This window comes from Sapajus apella, unplaced genomic scaffold (genome assembly GCF_009761245.1).
Source record: "Sapajus apella isolate SASKATOON/1434 unplaced genomic scaffold, GSC_monkey_1.0 scaffold35, whole genome shotgun sequence".
NCBI classification, from domain to species: domain Eukaryota; kingdom Metazoa; phylum Chordata; class Mammalia; order Primates; family Cebidae; genus Sapajus; species Sapajus apella.
The window spans coordinates 892,632-912,537 of record NW_022436975.1 but is presented as its reverse complement, the minus strand read 5'-3'; the positions used below and the strand labels follow the sequence as shown (position 1 = coordinate 912,537).

General features: G+C 42.8%; 2 protein-coding genes and 1 pseudogene across 2 annotated transcripts in view; 1 reads left to right on the top strand and 2 right to left on the bottom strand.

Annotated features, from left to right (window-relative positions):
- Positions 1 to 823: 823 nt before the first annotated feature.
- On the bottom strand, positions 824 to 1,440 carry LOC116563411 (annotated as a pseudogene).
- Positions 1,434 to 2,002, top strand: LOC116563429 (polyubiquitin-like). The gene has a single exon (XM_032296040.1). It carries the CDS (start codon positions 1,458 to 1,460, stop codon positions 1,917 to 1,919), a length of 462 nt encoding a protein of 153 aa, XP_032151931.1. The 5' UTR covers positions 1,434 to 1,457; the 3' UTR covers positions 1,920 to 2,002.
- A 13,639-nt stretch (positions 2,003 to 15,641) lies between these two features.
- UBE2V2 (ubiquitin conjugating enzyme E2 V2) overlaps positions 15,642 to 19,906 on the bottom strand; it is a 60,755-nt gene continuing 56,490 nt past the window's right edge. The window contains exon 4 of the mRNA XM_032296038.1: positions 15,642 to 16,537. Coding sequence (XP_032151929.1) covers positions 16,391 to 16,537 — 147 coding nt within the window. The 3' untranslated portion in view covers positions 15,642 to 16,390. The remainder of the gene's footprint in view (positions 16,538 to 19,906) is intronic.

The window sequence follows — 19,906 nt, the reverse complement described above, 5'->3', positions numbered from 1 at the left end:
TACACAATATTGTGGCTGTAATGAAAAACACTGAATTGTACACTTTAAAATGGTGCATTTTATGGTATGTAGTTTATATCTCAGGTAAAAAATAGAAACAAAAAGCCCATGGAAATAGGGGCATGACAAAGCCTCACCTCCCAGCCATTCCTGTCCTCAGGGCTCAGCACCACCAAGATTAGAACTGAGTGGGCCTCATGGAACGGCAGGGCCACATTCCCGCACTGTCCAACGTGACTTCAAGTCCAGTGACCACCTTCCCTGGGCACACAAGTCATTCATGCCTAGGAGAGAAGGTCTCATGTGGCTGTTGGTCACCCCCCACTAATAAAGAGCCCACTGGGCAGTGTTTCATATGAAGTTAACGCAAAGATGGACTGGCTTCCTCTACGTGCTCTACCTCTACATGTCCAGGGTGCATCTGACACATCCAAAAATACCTGTCTAGCCCCTACATGGTTACCTTGGCGACTGAAAGGTAAATATTTCTGGTGGGGTTACACCAACCAGCGGGGCATGTGCTGATACCTGGTGGTGTTCAATTACACTATGAACAACACTTCCAGATTCCATCTGCGGCTTGTATTAGTCAGGACAGGAAAGCAAGGCAAACAATCCTGACCTAGTCATAGCTCACTTGACCATGGAAAGGGCAGGCATGGAGCTGGGCTTCAGAAACCACAGGAGCCAGCCCTGACTCAGCACTTTCCCCTCTGTCCAGCCCCACGTCTGTCTCTGTCGGCCGGCTTGTCCTCTCAGGCTGCTCTCACCGTCACTGAGGGGATTGCAGCCCCCCAGCAGCCCCTCTCTCCTTATCACACACATCTGCCCTCAGAGGAGAAGTGTTCCAGCACCTCTCTCCTGCAAACAAGCTCCCTTTAAATGCCAAATCCAGTCACACGGCAGTTCCTTAAACAGGTACGTTTCTGAGTACCAGGCCAGCTCTTAGAGGAAACAAAACCACAAGTTGAGAGAAAAGGACTATGATGGCCACCTGGTCACTTTCTGCATGATCCATCATACTTCCAGGAATCGGGAGCGGCTGGACTTGGAGTGGAATAGCTCAGACCACATCCGCTGGAGGTCGCCCTTTAAGTAGGCCATCGTGAGGAGTGGCAATAAGGTAAATGGCACCAAATAGAGAAGGGCGGGCTGGGTGGCTCGGTGAATGCGAGACGCCACAGTAGCAGTGAGCAGGCCTACGAAGTATCCGATGAGGGTGCAGTAAAAGTAGGAGACCTTCTGCATGCGCCCAAAGATGTTGGCAGGCCCAGGGGCACCACAGGAGTCCCCACTGGCTTGTTTTTTGTAGTTGTCATAGCGAAGGACAAAACAGAGCAGGAGACCAGGCATCACAATGTCTCCGATGCCCAACATGGAGAAGTGGCTGCCGGTGGAGCTTGGGAAGACCAGTTTTCCAGGCAGAGACAGGCGAGGAATTCCGTCTCCGAGGTGGAATGCAGATCTTTGTGAAGACCCTGACTGGTAAGACCATCACCCTTGAGGTCGAGCCCAGTGACACCATTGAGAATGTCAAGGCAAAGATCCAGGACAAGGAAGGCATCCCTCCTGACCAGCAGAGATTGATCTTTGCCTGGAAACAGCTGGAAGATGGGCGCACCTTGTCTGACTACAACATCCAGAAAGAGTCCACGCTACACCTGGTTCTCCGTCTCCGAGGTGGAATGCAGATCTTCTTGAAGACCCTGACCGGTAAGACCATCACCCTCGAGGTGGAGCCCAGTGACACCATTGAGAACGTCAAGGCCAAGATCCAAGACAAGGAAGGCACCCCGCCTGACCAGCAGAGATTGATCTTTGCTGGGAAACAGCTGGAAGATGGGCGCACCCTATCTGACTACAACATCCAGAAGGAGTCCACTCTGCACTTGGTCCTGCGCTTGAGGAGGGGTGTCTAAGTTTCCCTCCCCTTTAAGGTTTCAACAAATCTCATTGCACTTTTCTTTCAATAAAGTTGTTGCATTCCCAAAAAAAAAAAAAATCAATGTCCACCTCTCAGACGAAAGCAAAGAGGCCGACAATGGGTATCTCCCACAGTGGTTTGCAAAAAGTGTTTCAAATTACATAGAACTCATAAAAATTTCATTCCAGGCTACAACATGTATATCTAGAACCTGAGCTGACAAAAATGTTATGGGTCATCACGGGGAGTTATTTGTACCTTTACTGTTTGCTTAGAGAAAACAATTCCAAAAAGCAGTACATCTATTGACAAAGCCAGGCATACTTCTCAGTGATAAAAAAAATTTTTTTTTTTTGAGATAGAGTCTCGCTCTGTCGCCCAGGCTGGAGTGCAGTGACGCGATCTCGGCCCACTGCAACCTCTGCCTCCCGGGTTCAAGTGATTCTCCTGCCTAGCCTCCTGAGTAGCTGGGATTACAGGCACACATCACCATGGCCGGCTAATTTTTGTATTTTTAGTAGAGATGGGGTTTCACCATCTTGACCAGGCTGGTCTTGAACTCCTGACCTCATGATCCACCCGCCTTGGCCTCCCAAAGTGCTGGGATTACAGGCATGAGCCACCACACACAGCCTTTCTTTCCTTTTTCTTTTTTTTTTTTTTTTTTTGAGCAGAGTTTCGCTCTTGTTGCCCAGGCTGGAGTGCAATGGCGCAATCTCGGCTCACTGCAACCTCCAAATCCCAGGTTCAAGCAATTATCCTGCCTCAGCCTCCCGAGTGGCTGGGATTACATGCGTGCACCACCACGCCCAGCTAATTTTGTATTTTTAGTAGAGACAGGGTTTCTCCATATTGGCCAGGCTGGTCTTGAGCTCCCGATGTTGATCTGCCCACCTCAGCCTCCCAAAGTGCTGGGATTACAGACATGAACCACCACAACTGGCCGAAAATGTTTTCAGCACAAAGGCTGTTTGTGATGTCATTATTCCCAACTTTGGTTCCAGCAGGATCCAACTATAACATATCTGATCCTTGACACGCAGCTGACTTCTTCCTTGCACAATGAACACATCTTGAAACTCAGAGGTGACCAAATAGTTAGAGCCCCTGTTCAATGAGAAATGTTCTCAAAAGACGTTATCTCAAAATTAGAGAAGAGTCATATTCAACCGAAAGGACTGACAGAGGCCTTACATAGATAACAACATAACCTCAGAAAGAGAAAGGTTTGCAGTGCTGGGAACACACTACAAGGTTTTCTACCTCACAAATTGACAAATATCTACTATGTATCCATTTGTATCTATATGTCATATATCTATTGGCCCTCCTCATTTAAAAATGTTTCAGGAGTATATACTGAGTTAAAGCCCCTCCACAGTTCTGCTGTGCGCAGACCCGAGCAGGAGGCAGTGATCTTCCACTGTACACCGGCGTTTCGACCTCACCCCGCACACCATGACCTTCGAAGCCAGTTGCTCTGCCAGCAGCGGGCAGGGTGGCTGGTGCTGGTGAGGGTGGCACACACACCACGACAAGCACTTTGTGACCCCCATCTCATGAGTTCCCTTTATCAATACAGCTTGAGGGAGGCATAAATAAGCACGACCTGCAATTTTTAGTTAAAGAGGTAATATTTAAACTTGGCCTTAACAGATGGAAGGACGCTTTTGGGATATAAAACCTACTTATGGTTTTCCCTGAAAGAAATTTCATTCATTCTGCAAAAGGAAGCAGTCATGTGCCTGGAACAGGGATGAGGAGGAGGAGCTTCCCAGCCCTAGGGAAAGGGCAAGTATGCCCGGAGACAAAGGTTAGAATCTGCAAGGTGGCATCAGGAAATGCCCACCTGGTGGGGCCCTGCCAATACAGCCCAGAAGACTCGGTGATGTAGGTGTGCACCCACAGGTCATCTACAAGGCGCCCAAGCTCAGCAAGGGGATGTGCCAGACACATCATAAAGATTACTGAACATGCAGCCCAGATGGGAACATTTACATGGGAACTGATTTTCGTGACGTGGCAATGTTAAAATTTAAACATTTGCGGTGAAATTGCCCTCTATGCCCATCCCTAAAAACACACACACAAATATACTCAACACACACGCCCTGAGAGTCAGGAGGTCTCAAGTCAAAAGTCTGGGGCTGGAAAAGAACACAAGAGGAAGTTCCAGCAGAGAGCCATGAAAAGTGAGTGAGGAGAGAGTCCAGGGAGACAAAAGCAGAACAGCCAAGGACACCGTGGTGAGACTGTCCTTGCTTCTGTCTACAGGAAAGAGAACTGAGTATGTGCACCTCAAACATGGTATACATTTCCTACTCCACAGTGCCCGGTATATGCTGGACACACTTCGGCTAAGCCTCCTCCCAAGCCAGTTTATTAGGCCCTTTGCTCCTCAAAGTGTGGTCTACCAACCAGTGGCCATAATGGGAAGCCTGTTAGGAACAGAACCGCAGGCCTCACCATGGACCTACTGAATTAGAATCTGCACTTTATTTTTTTATTTTTTTATTTTTATTTTTATAGAGGTGGGGTTTCACCATGTTGGCCAGGCTGGTCTCGAACTCCTGACCTCAGGTGATCCGCCCGCCTCGGCCTCCCAAAGTGCTGAGATTACAGGCGTGAGCCACCACGCCCGGCCAGAATCTGCACTTTAACAAACCCTTAGGAATGCTATTAAAATCTGAAAAGCACTGGTCTATACCAAAATTACGTCCTTTCAAAAGACAGACTGTACACTACATGTGAATAAAACTGTCATTCTGTGTACCTCCCACAGGACCAACAAGGTTCAATACACAGTAAAGCATCCTATGCTCTTAGAAAACACACTGTAGGCCAGGCACAATGACTCATGCCTTATACCCAGCACTTTGGGAGGCCAAGAAAGGTGGATCGCTTGAGCTTAGGAGTTCAAGACCAACCTGGACAACATGGCAAGACCCCATCTCTACAAAAAATGCAAAAATTAGCTGGGCACAGTGGCTCATGCCTGTAATCCCAGCACTCTGGGAGGCCAAGAAAGGTAGATCACTTGAGCTCAGGAGTTCAAGACCAAACTGAGCAACATGGCAAGACCCCATCTCTACAGAAATGCAAAAATTATCCGGGCACAGTGGCTCATGCCTATAATCCCAACACTTTAGGAGGCCAAGGCAGGTGGATCATTTAAGCTCAGGAGTTCGAGACCAGCCTTGGCAACACGGTGAAACCCTGTCTCTACAAAAAATGCAAAAATTAGCTGGTCATGGTGGCCTATACCTGTAGTCCCAGCTATTCAGGAAGCTGAGGTGGGAGGATCACTTGAGCCCAGGTGGCAGGGGTTGCAGTGAACTGAGATCCCGCCACTGCACTCCAGCCTGGGTGACATTGCAAGACCCTGTCTCAAAACACACACACACACACACACACACACACACGAACACACCCCAGAGTAAATGAGAAATTAAAGAAGTTAGCACCAAAGGTTTCTGAAATTGACTACGCCAGTTTCCATTTTGTCAGGACTAAACTATTCATGAGAATGTGTGGGCTATCCAGAGTCTAAGAGGTAAAGCTCAGTATCATTAGAGAAAAAAAACTACAATAAGATACCATCTCACACCAGTCAGAATGGCTATTATTAAAAAGCCAAAAAAACAGATGCTGGCGAGGTTATGGAGAAAAGGTAACACTTATACACTGTTAATGAGAGTGTAAATTAGTTCAACCATTGTAGAAAGCAGTATAGTGCTTCCTCAAAGAGGTAAAAGCAGAACTACCATTTGACCCAGCAATCCCATTACTGGGTATATATTCAGAGGGAAATAAATCATTCTACCATAAAGACACATGTGTGCAAATGTTCGCTGCAGCACTGTTCACAATAGCAAAGACATAGAATCAACGTAAATGCCCATCAGTGACATATTGGATATAGAAAATGCGGTACATATATATCGTAGAATACTACGCAGCCATAAAAAAGGATGAGATCATGTCTTTTGTGGGAACATAAATGGAGCTGGAGGCTATCATCCTTAGCAAACTAACAGGAATAGAATTCCAAATATCACATGTTCTCACTTATAAATTGGGGCCAAATGATAAGAACCTGTGAACAGAAAGAAGGAAACAACAGACCCTGGAGTCTAGTGGTGGGAGGAGGGAGGAGGGAGAGGAGCAGAAAAGGCAGCTGTTGGGTACCAGGCTTAATATCTGGGTGATGGCATAGTACGTACAACAAACCCCCATGACACACACGTTTACTTACGTAACAAACTTTCACATGTACCCTCAAACCTAAAAGTTTAAAAAAAGCTTTTTTTTTTTGAGACAGAGTTTCACTTTGTCACCCAGTCTGGAGTGTCTGGAGTGCAGTTATGCGATCATAGCTCATTGCAGCCTAAATGACCTCCTGGGCTCAAGTGATCCTCCCACTCCAGCCTCCCAAGGAGCTGGGACATGCCCAGTTATTTTTGTATTTTGTGTAAAGATAGGGTTTTGCCATTGTTGCCCAGGCTGTCTCAAACTCCTGGGCTTAAGTGATCCACCCACCTCAGCTGGGATTGTACAGGCATGAGCCACTGTATCCAGCCAACAATATAACTCTTTAGTAAATAATTACAGTTACCAAACACCAGGATGAGGAGCAAACTCCCTATATTCCAGTATAGTTTTCATTCTCCTTAAAAGACAAGCTATCACTGGGTGCAGTGGCTCACACTCATAACCCCAGCACTTTGGGATGCCAAGGTGGGTGGATCACAAGGTCAGGAGTTCAAGACCATCCTGGCCAACATGGTGAAACCCCATCTCTACTAAAAATACAAAAAATTAGCTGGGTGTGGTGGTACACGCCTGTAGTCCCAGCTACTTGGGAGCTGAGGCAGAATGACTTGAACCAGGGAGGTAGAAGTTGCAGTGAGCCAAGATTACATCACTGCATTCCACCCTGGGTGACAGAGCAAGACTCCATCCAAAAAAAAAAAAAAAAGACAAGCTATCAATAACACTTGTTGTAGTGCTATTCAACAATCTTAGAAATTTGGTCCTGGCTGGGCACGATGGTTCACATCTGCAATCCCAGCTCTTTGGGAGACCAAGGAGGGAGTTTTGCTTGAGCCCAGGAGTTCCAGATCAGCTTGGGCAACAAGGCAAAACCCCGCCTCTACCAAAAATACAAAAATTTAGCCAGCCGTGGTGGGGCATACTTGTAGTCCCAGCTACTCAGTTGGCTGAGGCACGAGAATCGAACCCAGGAGGCAGAAGTTACAGTGAGCTGAGATGGTACCACTGCACTCCAGCCTGGGCGACAGCGCAAGACTTCATCTTAAATAAACAGACTGTCTCTAAGTTCCATCACATTGTATGTGTGAGAAGAGGCAGTGTATCTTCAACATCTAACAGTGCCTGCCAGAAGGCAGGGATTAATCAGACAAAAGTCCTACTCTCAAGATTTGCTGGAAGCACCACTCACTGATGCTTATTAGAAGTAGAAATCGGCTGGGCAAGGTGGCTCTTGCCTGTAATCCCAACACTTTAGGAGGCCAAGGCGGGAGGATCACGAGGTCAGGAGATAGAGACCATCTTGGCCAACACAGTGAAACCCTGTATCTACTGAAATACAAAAAAATTTGCCAGGTGTGGTGGCACGCGCCTGTAGTCCCAGCTACTTAGGAGGCTGAGGCAGGGGAATCGCTTGAACCCAGGAGGTGGACGTGGCAGTGACCCGAGATCGAGCCACTGCACTCCAGACCAGCGACAGAGCAAGACTCCACCTCAAAAAAAAAAAAAAAAAAGTGCTAATCGACTTTTTTGTTTCACAATTCATATGACTTCACTGTGATTACATTCACAAGTGACCAGTGGAAGAAGAGCTTAAAACGTAATCTCCCTTTTCTAATTAATCGTGTTTCTTAGTACGTATGTTTACTTTACCTAGGTTGCATATATGAAGAATTGAATTTTCTTATAATGTAGTTATAATACCAAGGGCTTTTCAACCCAAGCCGTGTGCACCTGGCTTTCCATTACCAGTAAGTTACCTCTTTCCAACAGACCTCATCTTACTGTTGAGACCAAAGCAATTGTGCCCAACCTGAGACGCATCCACCAGGGCCACTGCGGCAAGGTGTGCTGCATGCGGGGGCATCCTCTCAGCTGTGTGGGGGCACCAAGAATCACCAATGTCCAAAAGCCTATCTGTTCACCTTTGACCATGGACAGAAATTAAGTGAATTCAGAAAGCACAAATGGCTTAATGGTATCCCATATGACCTCTTTTAAAAAACCAACCCGGCCGGGCGCGGTGGCTCAAGCCTGTAATCCCAGCACTTTGGGAGGCCGAGGCGGGTGGATCACGAGGTCAAGAGATCGAGACCATCCTGGTCAACATGGTGAAACCCCGTCTCTACTAAAAATACAAAAAAATTAGCTGGGCATGGTGGCGCACGCCTGTAGTCCCAGCTACTCGGGAGGCTGAGGCAGGAGAATTGCTTGAACCCAGGAGACGGAGGTTGCAGTGAGCCGAGATCGCGCCATTGCACTCCAGCCTGGGTAACAAGAGCGAAACTCCGTCTCCAAAAAAAAATAAAAAAAAAAAAAACCCAACCCATTCTTTACATAGAAGTACAGGCTTGATGCAAATGCAAATTTGATTTATTTATTTATTTAAAGACAGAGTCTCACTCTGTCGCCAGGCTGGAGTGCAGTGGTGCGATCTCGGCTCACTGCAACCTTCGCCTCCTGGGTTCAAGTGATTCTGCCTCAGCCTCCCGAGTAGCTGGGACTACAGGCGCACGCCACCATACCCAGCTAATTTTTTTATTTTCAGTAGAGGCGGGGTTTCACCATGTTGGCCAGGGTGGTCTCCATTTCTTGACCTCGTGATCCACCTGCCTCAACCTCCCAAAGTGCTGGGATTACAGGCGTGAGCCACTGCCCCCGGGCCGCAAGTGCACATTTTAACATAGACTAAGTGTTCTTAGATTAATAACATTAAGAAATGTTACCATTTATTGATCAATCACTCTGCATCAGACTCTGATTAAACCCATTCATGTTATTTCATTAAACAACTCAGAGGCAAGCGCAGTCTTTACAGAATAAACTGAAGGTTATGGGGCTAACTGCCACAGTCACAGGGCACAGGCAAAATAGGTGTCTTCCCTAGGATTTGAGTAGATTCCTCTGGGCTACTCTTCACTTAGCAATATTACTATCCAGTCCAGCTTAGAACATTATGCTAATGGCTTCATTTAGCAATATTACTATACAGTTCAGCTTTGAATATCATGGCAATGGATTCATTTATCCATATTGCTATCCAGTTCAGCTTAGAATATCATGGCAATGCATTCATTTATCCATATTGCTATCCAGATCAGCTTAGAACATTATACTCATTGGTAGTTAGACTCTACCAGACAGGAGGTGCCAGATGAGGCACCGGCAGACTGGGTCATCATCTCTTTAACCAAGAGTTGACAATGATGTACATATATTTACCTATGAACTCATCATTCACATACAAGTACCTTTTATAAGGACTTACCATGGGGGGCTTAATAACAAGCATGCCAACATGTTTGATAAACAGAACTCAAGTTTTCATTTCATAAGAAATTACCTAGTTTTTAGCAATAAAGATTTCATTTTTTAACCAAAACACTATTCTAACATTTTCTGTAACCAAATACACTGTTTTCAAAAAGGTATTTTTAAAATTCTTTTTTTTTTTTTTTTTTTTTTTTTGGAGACAGAGTTTCACTCTTGTTACCCAGGCTGGAGTGCAATGGCGCCATCTCGGCTCACCGCAACCTCCGCCTCCTGGGTTCAGGCAATTCTCCTGCCTCAGCCTCCTGAGTAGCTGGGATTACAGGCACGCGCCACCATGCCCAGCTAATTTTTTGTATTTTTAGTAGAGACGGGGTTTCACCGTGTTGACCAGGATGGTCTCGATCTCTTGACCTCGTGATCCACCCGCCTCGGCCTCCCAAAGTGCTGGGATTACAGGCTTGTGCCACCGCGCCCGGCCTAAAATTCTTTTGAAAAATCTCAAGCCAGGCGCGGTTGCTCACGCCTGTAATCCCAGCACTTTGGGAGGCTGAGGTAGACAGATCACCTGAGGTCAGGAGTTTGAGACCAGCCTGGCCAACATGGTGAAACCCCGTCTCCACGAAAAATACAAAGATTGGCTGGGCATGGTGGTGGGCACCTGTAATCCCAGCTACTCGGCAGGCTGAGGCATGAGAATTATTTGAACCTGGGATGCAGAGTTTGCAGTGAGCCAAGATCACACCATTGCACTCCAGCTTGGGCAACAAGGACGAAACTACATCTGTCTCAGAAAAAAATAATAAGGTCTCACTGTCTCTCAGCCTAGAATGCAGTGCCACGATTATAGTTTAGCATAACCTCAAACTCTTAAGATTCGAGCAAACCTCCCACCTCAACTGGGATTGGCACGCGCCACCTCACCTGGCTGATTCTTATTTTTTGGAGAGATGGGCTCTACAAGTGATCTTCCTGCCTCAGCCTCCCAAAGTGCTGGGATTGTAGGGTTGACCTCCCATGCCCAGACTGTAATTTACTTTATTATTATATTTATTTATTTTTGAGACAGAGTCTCGCTCTGTCGCCCAGGCTGGAGTGCAGTGGCACAATCTCAACTCACTGCAACCTCCACCTCCCAGGTTCAAGCGATTCTCATGCCTCAGCCTTCCAAGTAGCTGGGACTACAGGCATGCACCTCCATGCCTGGCTAATTTTTATATTTTTAGCAGAGATGGGGTTTCACCATGTTGGCCAGGCTGGTTTCAAACTCCTGGCCTCAGGTGATCTGCCTGCCTTGGCCTCCCAAAGTGCTAGGATTACAGGCATGAGCCACTGCATCCAGCCTACTTTATAATTTTAAAAAGATTTTGCAATTTTAGTACAGGTCTAAAGAAGAAAAAAAAAAAAGATCTAAGATCCTAAGTTCACACAATGTATGCATTAAACAATAATTTAACAGAAATAATTCAAGACAATAAAGTCCACAGGAACTTTTCTTCTCAAAGGGATCCATGTTACTAAAATTTAAAACCCCATACAATTAATTTACTCTTCTTGTGAACTCAATTATTTTCACTTGAGTATTAGGATAACTGAAAACATGCCCATCACCCACTTAACATTTGTCTGAATAAACATTGCAATTATCCAGAATTTTTTACATTATAGTAACAAAAAGACAATTTATAATAATGGATGTAATCAGAACATTTGATTGCCATTACTTAATTGGCTAATATGGCTTGATAAGGAATAAAACAATGTATTTCTCTTTATCAATTATTGACTGTGGAGAAAATCTGTTCTTCAAGTTAAAGGCTGATAAGCCTCAAGGGCTATCAAATGTAATAAAGCACTTGCCAAGTATCATGTTTATTAATTATAAATGGATAACAGTATTTCAATTAAAAAAGACATTCAGTATTAAAACAAATTTTACTACATGTTAATATGAGGATGTCTGGTTAAAATCTCATTTCACAATAATGTGAATTTTCGAGATTACTTTGTAAGCTATTATTAAAAGGAAAAAAACAAACAGCTAGGCAAGGTGACTCATGCCTGTAATCCCAGCACTTTGGGAGGCCAAGGGAGGAGGATGGCTTGAGGCCAGGGGTTTGACACCAGCCTGGACAACATAGCAAGACCATCTCTACAAAAACAATTTTTTTAATTAGCTGAGTGTGGTGGTGTGTGCCTGTGGTTTATCTGCTCTGGAGGCTGAGGCAGGAGGAATGCTTGTCAAAAGAAAAAAACACACACACACAAAGGCCTCCCTGTCATCTCTGAACAATGTTGCCTTTCATTACCCAACCACTGTACTGAACAAGCAATGGAAAGTATTCACTATGGATAAGGCGGACAATCTGCTTTTCTATTGACCACAGGTTTCTTATGACTATTGGTTTCCTAGTGCCAACTAAGAATAGTAATTCTGCTTTTGTATAGTAAGAATTCACACATTAAGTCCATATATTTGGCAGCAAATGGATCACTGCACAACACTTTCATGGTATTTGGTCAGTTCAACATTTGAGAAAGGGTAATCCCTGGAATCTTTCTAATAAAACAAGATCTATCAGCCTTTATCATTTATTTCACAAATTAACCTGTAGCAAAAACTTTGAGATGGTCTTATAGACTACATAGAAATGTGAGATGCTGGCCAGGCATGGTGGCTCATGCTCGTAATCCCAGCATTTGGGAGGCTAAGGCAGGAAGATCACTTGAGGCCAAGAGTTTGAGACCAGCCTGTACAATATAGTGAGACCCTGTCTCTAACAAAAACAAAAAACAACAACAACAACAACAACAAACAGACATGTTGGCCTGCACCTGTAGTCCCAGCTACTGAGGAAGCTGAGGCAGGAGCATCACTGGAGCCCAGGATATCAAAGTGCAGTAAATCATCATCACACCAATGCACTCCAGCTGCACGACAGAGCAAGACCCTGTCTCTAAAAAAAAAAATTCTTTTTTAAACATGAGATGGAGCACTCTTAGGAATTTTCTAGATGAAAATATCCTACTAAGGATATAAACACCATAGCAACACCTCCTCAGGTCCAATGATTTTTTTTTTTTTCAAACATGTAACTCACTCCTTCAGTTTGCAAAACTCCTTTATTTCAACAAAATGACTTTAGCTTGTCACTTATTTCCTATATCATTAAATACCTTAATTTTCTGTTCAGAAAATACTTATAGTGTATCTTTATTTTCAACACTCCACAATACTTTTAAATAGACATTTTCAGTATGAATTATGGTAAGATTTCATCCATTCTATAAGGCATATTATTTTAGTGGAAGAGGCATTCCTTCCTATGCATTTCCTACTTTATAGTAAAGTCAGCATCAGGTAAAAACTGCTAATGCTCCTATCAATCCTATAATACAATTCATCCATTACTTTTTATGACGCTTTTATTTTTACATACAAAAAAAAAATACACACTTTTCCCAAACCTTGAGGAGTTGAATTTCGTGTTTGTGTGTGTGACAATAATTAAAAGCCAGGCAAGCTGGTACGGAAAATGATTTTGATACCTATCAGAAAAGCAAAACCAGTGCCTTTCGATCCATCCCAGCAATAAATGATACCATGACATTACACAGATACCTAAAAAGCATACTTATAAAATTCCTGAAATACCTCCAAAATCCTGTTATGCATGATACTTTATCATCAATACTTATATTCTTCAAAATGTGCCTAAGAATACAGTCACATGCTCATTAAAAGAGTGGATAGTTTTGACAGCAGGCTACAGTTCACTGCTGTCTTTCCATGATGCACCAGAACTATCCAAAGCCACACACACCAAACCCATTAAGAAAAAAGCATTCATAATTCCCGCCTGTGTCCTCTACATTTTCAAAACAGTATTAATTTCATATGTATTTGTCAATATTACATATTTAGTGGGAATTGACATTAAAATCAACATACTGTTAAGTAATCTTGGCTAATAAACCATGAGTCAAACAAATCCACTCTGGGAAAACCTTAAATTCTAAGTGTGATAAATTATTTTTAATAACATAAAACAATAAATGTTCTATTTTTACATTCAAGGCTAAATACCATTGACTATCCTTCAAAATGTTTATGTTCCAAATTGCTATAGTTCCAAAACCCATAAACCTACAACAAATGACATTACTTTAGAATGCTAGAAACCTTTTTTTAAAATTATCAATTCTTAAAATTGATTAAGTAATTTAAATCATTAAATCATAGCATTGACCTAATAGGACAAGAAGTTTCTTTTGGTAATCTTTATTAATATATGATCATCCTCAAGGGTTTCACTTGCTAGCCTTTTAAACAAATTTCTAAGGCAATTTTACAGTTCATTTAAAAGGTAATACCATACACTCCTACAACCTTAGCCACTTTACAAAACAAAGGCAAAATTTCTTCCAAATGTTAGTATAACTTAAGTGTTTCTGTATTAATTCCTCTTACAGTCTCCAGTGTGTCTCAGATTGCCATGTACATCTAGATTGTGACATGCAAAATGGATTCTGCTTTAGAAATAGGTTAATTGGCATGCAGATTTCTGCAGAGATCCATAATCCCACAAACAAGAGGGGAAATGAACATTATAGGGCTGACTCTGACATGTACTTGGCAGGGGAAGAGGAAGCGGGGTTGGCAACTTCACAACGGTGGGTATGGGGAAAAGAAAGAGGACAAGAGACTGAGGTACCCAGATCATCATCCTGCCAACAGCATTCAAGTAATTACTAGCTTCCATGTACGACAAGACACATTTTCAAAGTGGAAAGAAAGTTATCAGAGAGTTGGATTCAGATCATCAGTTACCATTAGACTACAGTGTCAGTATAATTCAATTTAATCTTCAACCCATTAAAAAAATTTTAAGACTGTATTTCAAGGTAACAATTCATTTCAAATTTAACAAATTACATATGCACTAACTTGTACGTGTATGTTCTCTGTGTTATCTTAAAGCATTTTAAACATTTTTGATAATTAAAATAGAGCAGCCATGCTGAAATTAATGTTTACATAAAATATCCGTGACTTTAATGTACCACTGGCCAAGAAAAGGCAGCTCAAAGCTTTAACTTTGAATGAGCTTGATACAAGACTTTCAGGGCATGTTTGAGAAACTTGTTCTACTATAAAAGTAATTATCATTATTTTTCCTTTTTTTTTTTTTTTTTTGAGACAGAGTCTCGCTCTGTCGCTAGGCTGGAGTGCAGTGGCGTGATCTTGGCCCACTGCAACCTCCGATTCTCAGGTTCAAGCAATTCTCCTGCCTCAGCCTCCTGGGTAGCTGGGACTACAGCCGCCCACCACCGTCACCATGTTGGCAAGGCTCAAGCTCCTGACCTCAAGTGATCTCCCGCCTCAGCCTCCCAAAGTGCTGGGATTACAGGTGTGAGCCACCGTGAGGCCAATACTTTATAAGCAAAGTTTGAAGATATAATTTAATATTTGATAATCAAGGTTTTGGTTGGCCTATATATATAGCAGGGTAAAGTATGAGACAAATTATTAAGCTTGACAAAATAAAAGGAGCCATCACCTTTCTATATTCTTCAGTGAATTAATCAAACAGCATTTTCAACAAAGCTTTGTATCCAGTACTTTGAAGTAAAAGTTACCTAAAAGCCTCATGTCACTTTGGTAAAAGCAGAACATAAATGAATTTTCAACTCCAGAGTTACATATTTCTTAGAGTGGAGAGTACATGGAATGAATAAAGTTATCCTTATTAGTGTTAAAAGCACTAATTGGAAGAGAAAATGTCTCCAATTAGTTCACCCTATTTACTGACCAAAAGCTTCACAGAAAAATAACTAAAAAAGGTGTTACGATTTTTAAAAAAATGAGGTGTATATTTAGATAATTTGCAACCTATAATTCTAAAAGAATTGCCAGGGTGCAAAGATCTTTTTAATAATATTAATTCTGGTGAAATCAAGTTCAAAATATAATACCTAGGATTCCTCCTTATCCAAAGAAGAAATTAAACTAGGTAATTTCTTTTCTGAAAGAGTCTGCAAATTCTAATTCAAAAGAAGTACACAAAATAGGATAAATAATAAAGGGTGTGTATAAAAGAAAAGCTACAATAATTCCAATTTCTGCTTCCTTAGTACTGTACATATACTACATCAACATAATAGAAATGGCACAGTCTCTGAGGACACGTTCCACATTTTATTTACATTTTAAGACTAACTTTAATCTCAAAATCACATATCCATATACCTATTTCCTTTTTGTTGACTTCACTTAAACTTAAATGCATGGTTTGTTAAACAAAGACTGTAAACAAATATTTACCATGTCTGTTACATGTAACACACAAGAACAGCTTTTAACAGAAATTCATCAACTCCCCCCAACATTTTTTATTATAAATACAGGTATCAAAACAATCCTGAACATATTTTTGATACTACTAGTAGTCAGCACCCACACCGCTTCAAAAATTAACACATTTGTGACAATATTCATTGTACCTGCTACGTTTTAAACAATTTCAACTGCAGCTCTTTCACTAAGCAAGATGGATAAAGCATGCCATTTCTGTTTTCTTTCTTGAGATTTTTACTTTTTAGAAACACACATGCTTCCACTGCCATCTGACACTTCTCCACACGCTTTCATCTTGTAAACCTGAATTCTATATCGAGAACTCCAGGTTTATGTTTAAATGACAGTGCCTTACAAGAGAAAAAAAATTGTGCTGCATTTTTCCTCCTGTTACCTGAAAACATAATGGGTGTACATATATTAAATATATTCTTACAAATGTCCAGGTCATGTTTACCAGCTGGAATTCTTTTACTTAATGTGTGGGTATTTTGCATTGTGATATTTAATCAAGACATTAACATGAGTAGAAGGTTGTTGATTTAAGACAAGTTTGAGATCCACTAAAATTAATTGTTGTATGTTTGTCCTTCTGGAGGCTGTGGAAGCTTCATATTTTCTTTGGACATCATTAGACGTCTTAGCTCTTGAAGTACAACTTTAATGCTATATGAATTTTGCCATTTTGCTAACACTGGTATGCTCCGGGCATCCACCTGAAAGGGGAGGAAAGAGTACAGTTAACTAGCAAGTTTAAAGTACTCTGGCACCAATTTTTTAAGCATATTCTACTAAGAATGATTTTGAAAATTCATAGCTTGTCTCTATTTTCACAAGTACACCATGAAATTACTAATACCATAATTAGTATACTTTATCAAAATTAGTTTAATATTTAGGAAAAATATAAACATATAAAACATATAGTGAACTTTGGTCATCAGAAATAAATGTTATATTAAGTAACTACTTTGTAAATAAATAAACCAATTCCTTCTTAATGAAGGTCAAAAGGTTCCTCTCCATTTCCAATGTCACTACCCAAAATCTGGGGAATCACCTCACACTGAGATTTAGACGAAAGCTACTAACCTGATCTCTTCTTTCAGATTTTAATTTCCAGTGTATTCTATGCACTATTCCAAATAAGTCTTTTTTTTTTTTTTTTTTGAGATAGAGTTTCACTTTGTCACCAGGCTGGAGTGCAGTGGCACAGTCTTGGCTGCAACCTCTGCCTCCTAGGTTCAAGAGGTTCTCCTGCCTCAGCTTCCTGAGTAGCTGGGACTACAGGCACGCCCCACACCCAGACAATTTTTGTATTTTTAATAGAGACAGGGTTTCACCATCCTGATCAGGACAGTCTCAATCTCTTGACCTCGTGATCCACCCTCCTCGGCCTCTCAAAGTACTCGGATTTTTGTTTTGCTTTTTGTTTTCTGAGAAATTCTTGCTCTGTCATCCAGGCTGGAGTGCAGTGGTAAGATCCTGGCTCACTGCAACCTCCACCTCCCAAGTTCAAGCAATCCTCCTCCCTCAGCCTCCCAAGTAGCTAGGATTACAGGCACCCACCACCATGCCCAGCTAATTTTTATATTTTTCATACAGACAGGGTTTTGCCATGTTGCCCAGGCTGGTCTCGAACTTCTGAGCTCAAGTGATCTACCCGCCTCAGCCTCCCAAAGTGTTGGGATTACAGGCATGAGCCACCGTCCCCGGCCCAAATTAATCTTTTGTGAAAGAGCAACAGAATTCGGATGGAGCTCCTTCCAAGCCCATTCCCAGTTAACTGTCAGCATTTGACATGTCCTGCAGTTCCCTGGAAAACTCCACTCACAGAGCTTTCCTTTATCTGACCTCAGAGCTCGCCTATCTTTACTTACCTCCTACCTTGGGCATTTGTCAAAAAAAAAAAACAGGAAGATGGGCTGGGCGTGGTGGCTCAGGCCTGTAATCCCAGCACTTTGGGAGGCTAAGGTGGGTGGATCACGAGGTCAGGAGTTTGAGACCAGCATGGCCAACATAGACTGTGAAACCCTGTCTCTACTAAAATTAGCCAGGCATGGAGGCATATGCCTGTAGTCCCAGCTACTTGGGAGGATGAGGCAGGAGAATTGCTTGAACCTGGGAGGCAGAGGTTGCAGTGAGTCAAGATCGTGCCACTGCACTCCAGCCTGGGTGACAGAGTGAGAATTCAGTCTAAAAAAATATAATAATAAATAAAAATTTAAAAAAATAAAAATCAGTGTAATATATCATATTAACAGAATAGAGGGCAAAACCATGATCATCTCAATGGATGCAAAAAAGTCATTTGACAAAATCCAACAACCTTTCATGATATAATTACTCAATAAATTAGGAACAGAAGGAATTACTTCAACCTAAGAGTGAGTTTACAAAAAAATTACAGCTAACATCATACTTAATCAAGACCAGGTGCTTTCCCCCCAAGATGAGGAATAAGACAGGGGTGATTATTCTTACCACTTCTTTTTTTTTGAGTCTGTTGCCCAGGCTAGAGTGCAGTGACACAATTTGGCTCACTGCAGCTTCAACCTCCCTGGGCTCAGGTGATCCTCCAATCTCAGCCTCCCAAGTTGCTGGGACTACAGGTATGCACCACCAGAGGCCTGGCTAATTTTTTTTTTTTTGCGACAGAGTCTTGCTCTTGTCACCAGGCTGCAGTGCAGTGGTGCAGTCTTGGCTCACTGCAACCTCCACCTCCCAGGTTCAAGCAATTCCCCTGCCTCAGCCTTCCAAGTAGCTGGGACTACAGGAGTGAGCCAGCACACCTGGCTAATTTTTTGTAGTTTAGTAGAGACGGGGGATTTCACCATGTTGGCAAGGATGCTCTTGATCTCCTGACCTTGTAATCTGCCCGCCTCAGCCTTCCAAAGTACTGGGATTACAGGCGTGAGCTACCACGCCCAAGCCCGGCTAATTTTTTTTTTTTTTTTTAAGATGGAGTCTCACACTGTTACCTGGGCTGGTGTGTAGTGGTGCGATTTTGGCTCACTGCAACCTCCACCTCCCAGGTTCAAGCAATTCTCCTGCCTCAGCCTCCCAAGGAGCTAGGATTATAGGCGCACACCACCAAGCCCAGCTAATTTTTTCTATTTTTAGTAGAGACAGGGTTTCACCATGTTGGCCAGGCTGGTCTCAAACTCCTGACCTCATGATCTCCCTGCCTCAGCCTCTCAAAGTGCTGGGATTACAGGCATGAGCCACCGTGCCCGACCAATTTTTTTGTATTTTTTTATAGAGACAGGGTTTTGTCATGTTGGCCAGGCTGGTCTCAAACTCCTGTGCATCTGCATACCTCAGCCTCCCAAAGTGCTGGGATTACAGGCATGAGCCACCACCACCCAGCCCCATTCTCATCACTTCCTTCCATTCAACATTGTACTGGAGGTTCTAGCCAGAACAATTAAGAAAGATGGTGAGCTAAAAGGCACCTTGATTAGACAGAAAGAAGTAAAACTACTTCTATTTGCAGAAGAAATAATCTGGTATATAGATTAATTCTTAGGAATCCACTAAAGAAATTATTAGAGCGGCCAGGCGCGGTGGCTCAAGCCTGTAATCCCAGCACTTTGGGAGGCCGAGGCGGGTGGATCACGAGGTCAAGAGATCGAGACCATCCTGGTCAACATAGTGAAACCCCGTCTCTACTAAAAATACAAAAAATTAGCTGGGCATGGTGGTGCGTGCCTGTAGTCCCAGCTACTCAGGAGGCTGAGGCAGGAGAATTGCCTGAACTCAGGAGGCGGAGGTTGCGGTGAGCCGAGATCACGTCATTGCACTCCAGCCTGGGTAACGAGTGAAACTCCGTCTCAAAAAAAAAAAAAAAGAAATTATTAGAGCTAATCAAAAAGTTCATCGAGGCAACAGGATACAAGATCCACATACAAAAATTAGTTTTTCTTTACACTTGCAACTAACAATCTGAAATAAAAAATAATAAAATACCTCAGTATAAATTTTTTTTAAATGCAAAACTTGTGCACTGAAAATTGTTAAGTAGCTCCCCTCCCTCCTTCCTACCACCCTCCTACCTCCTCCTTTTACTCCCTCCCCCGCCCCCC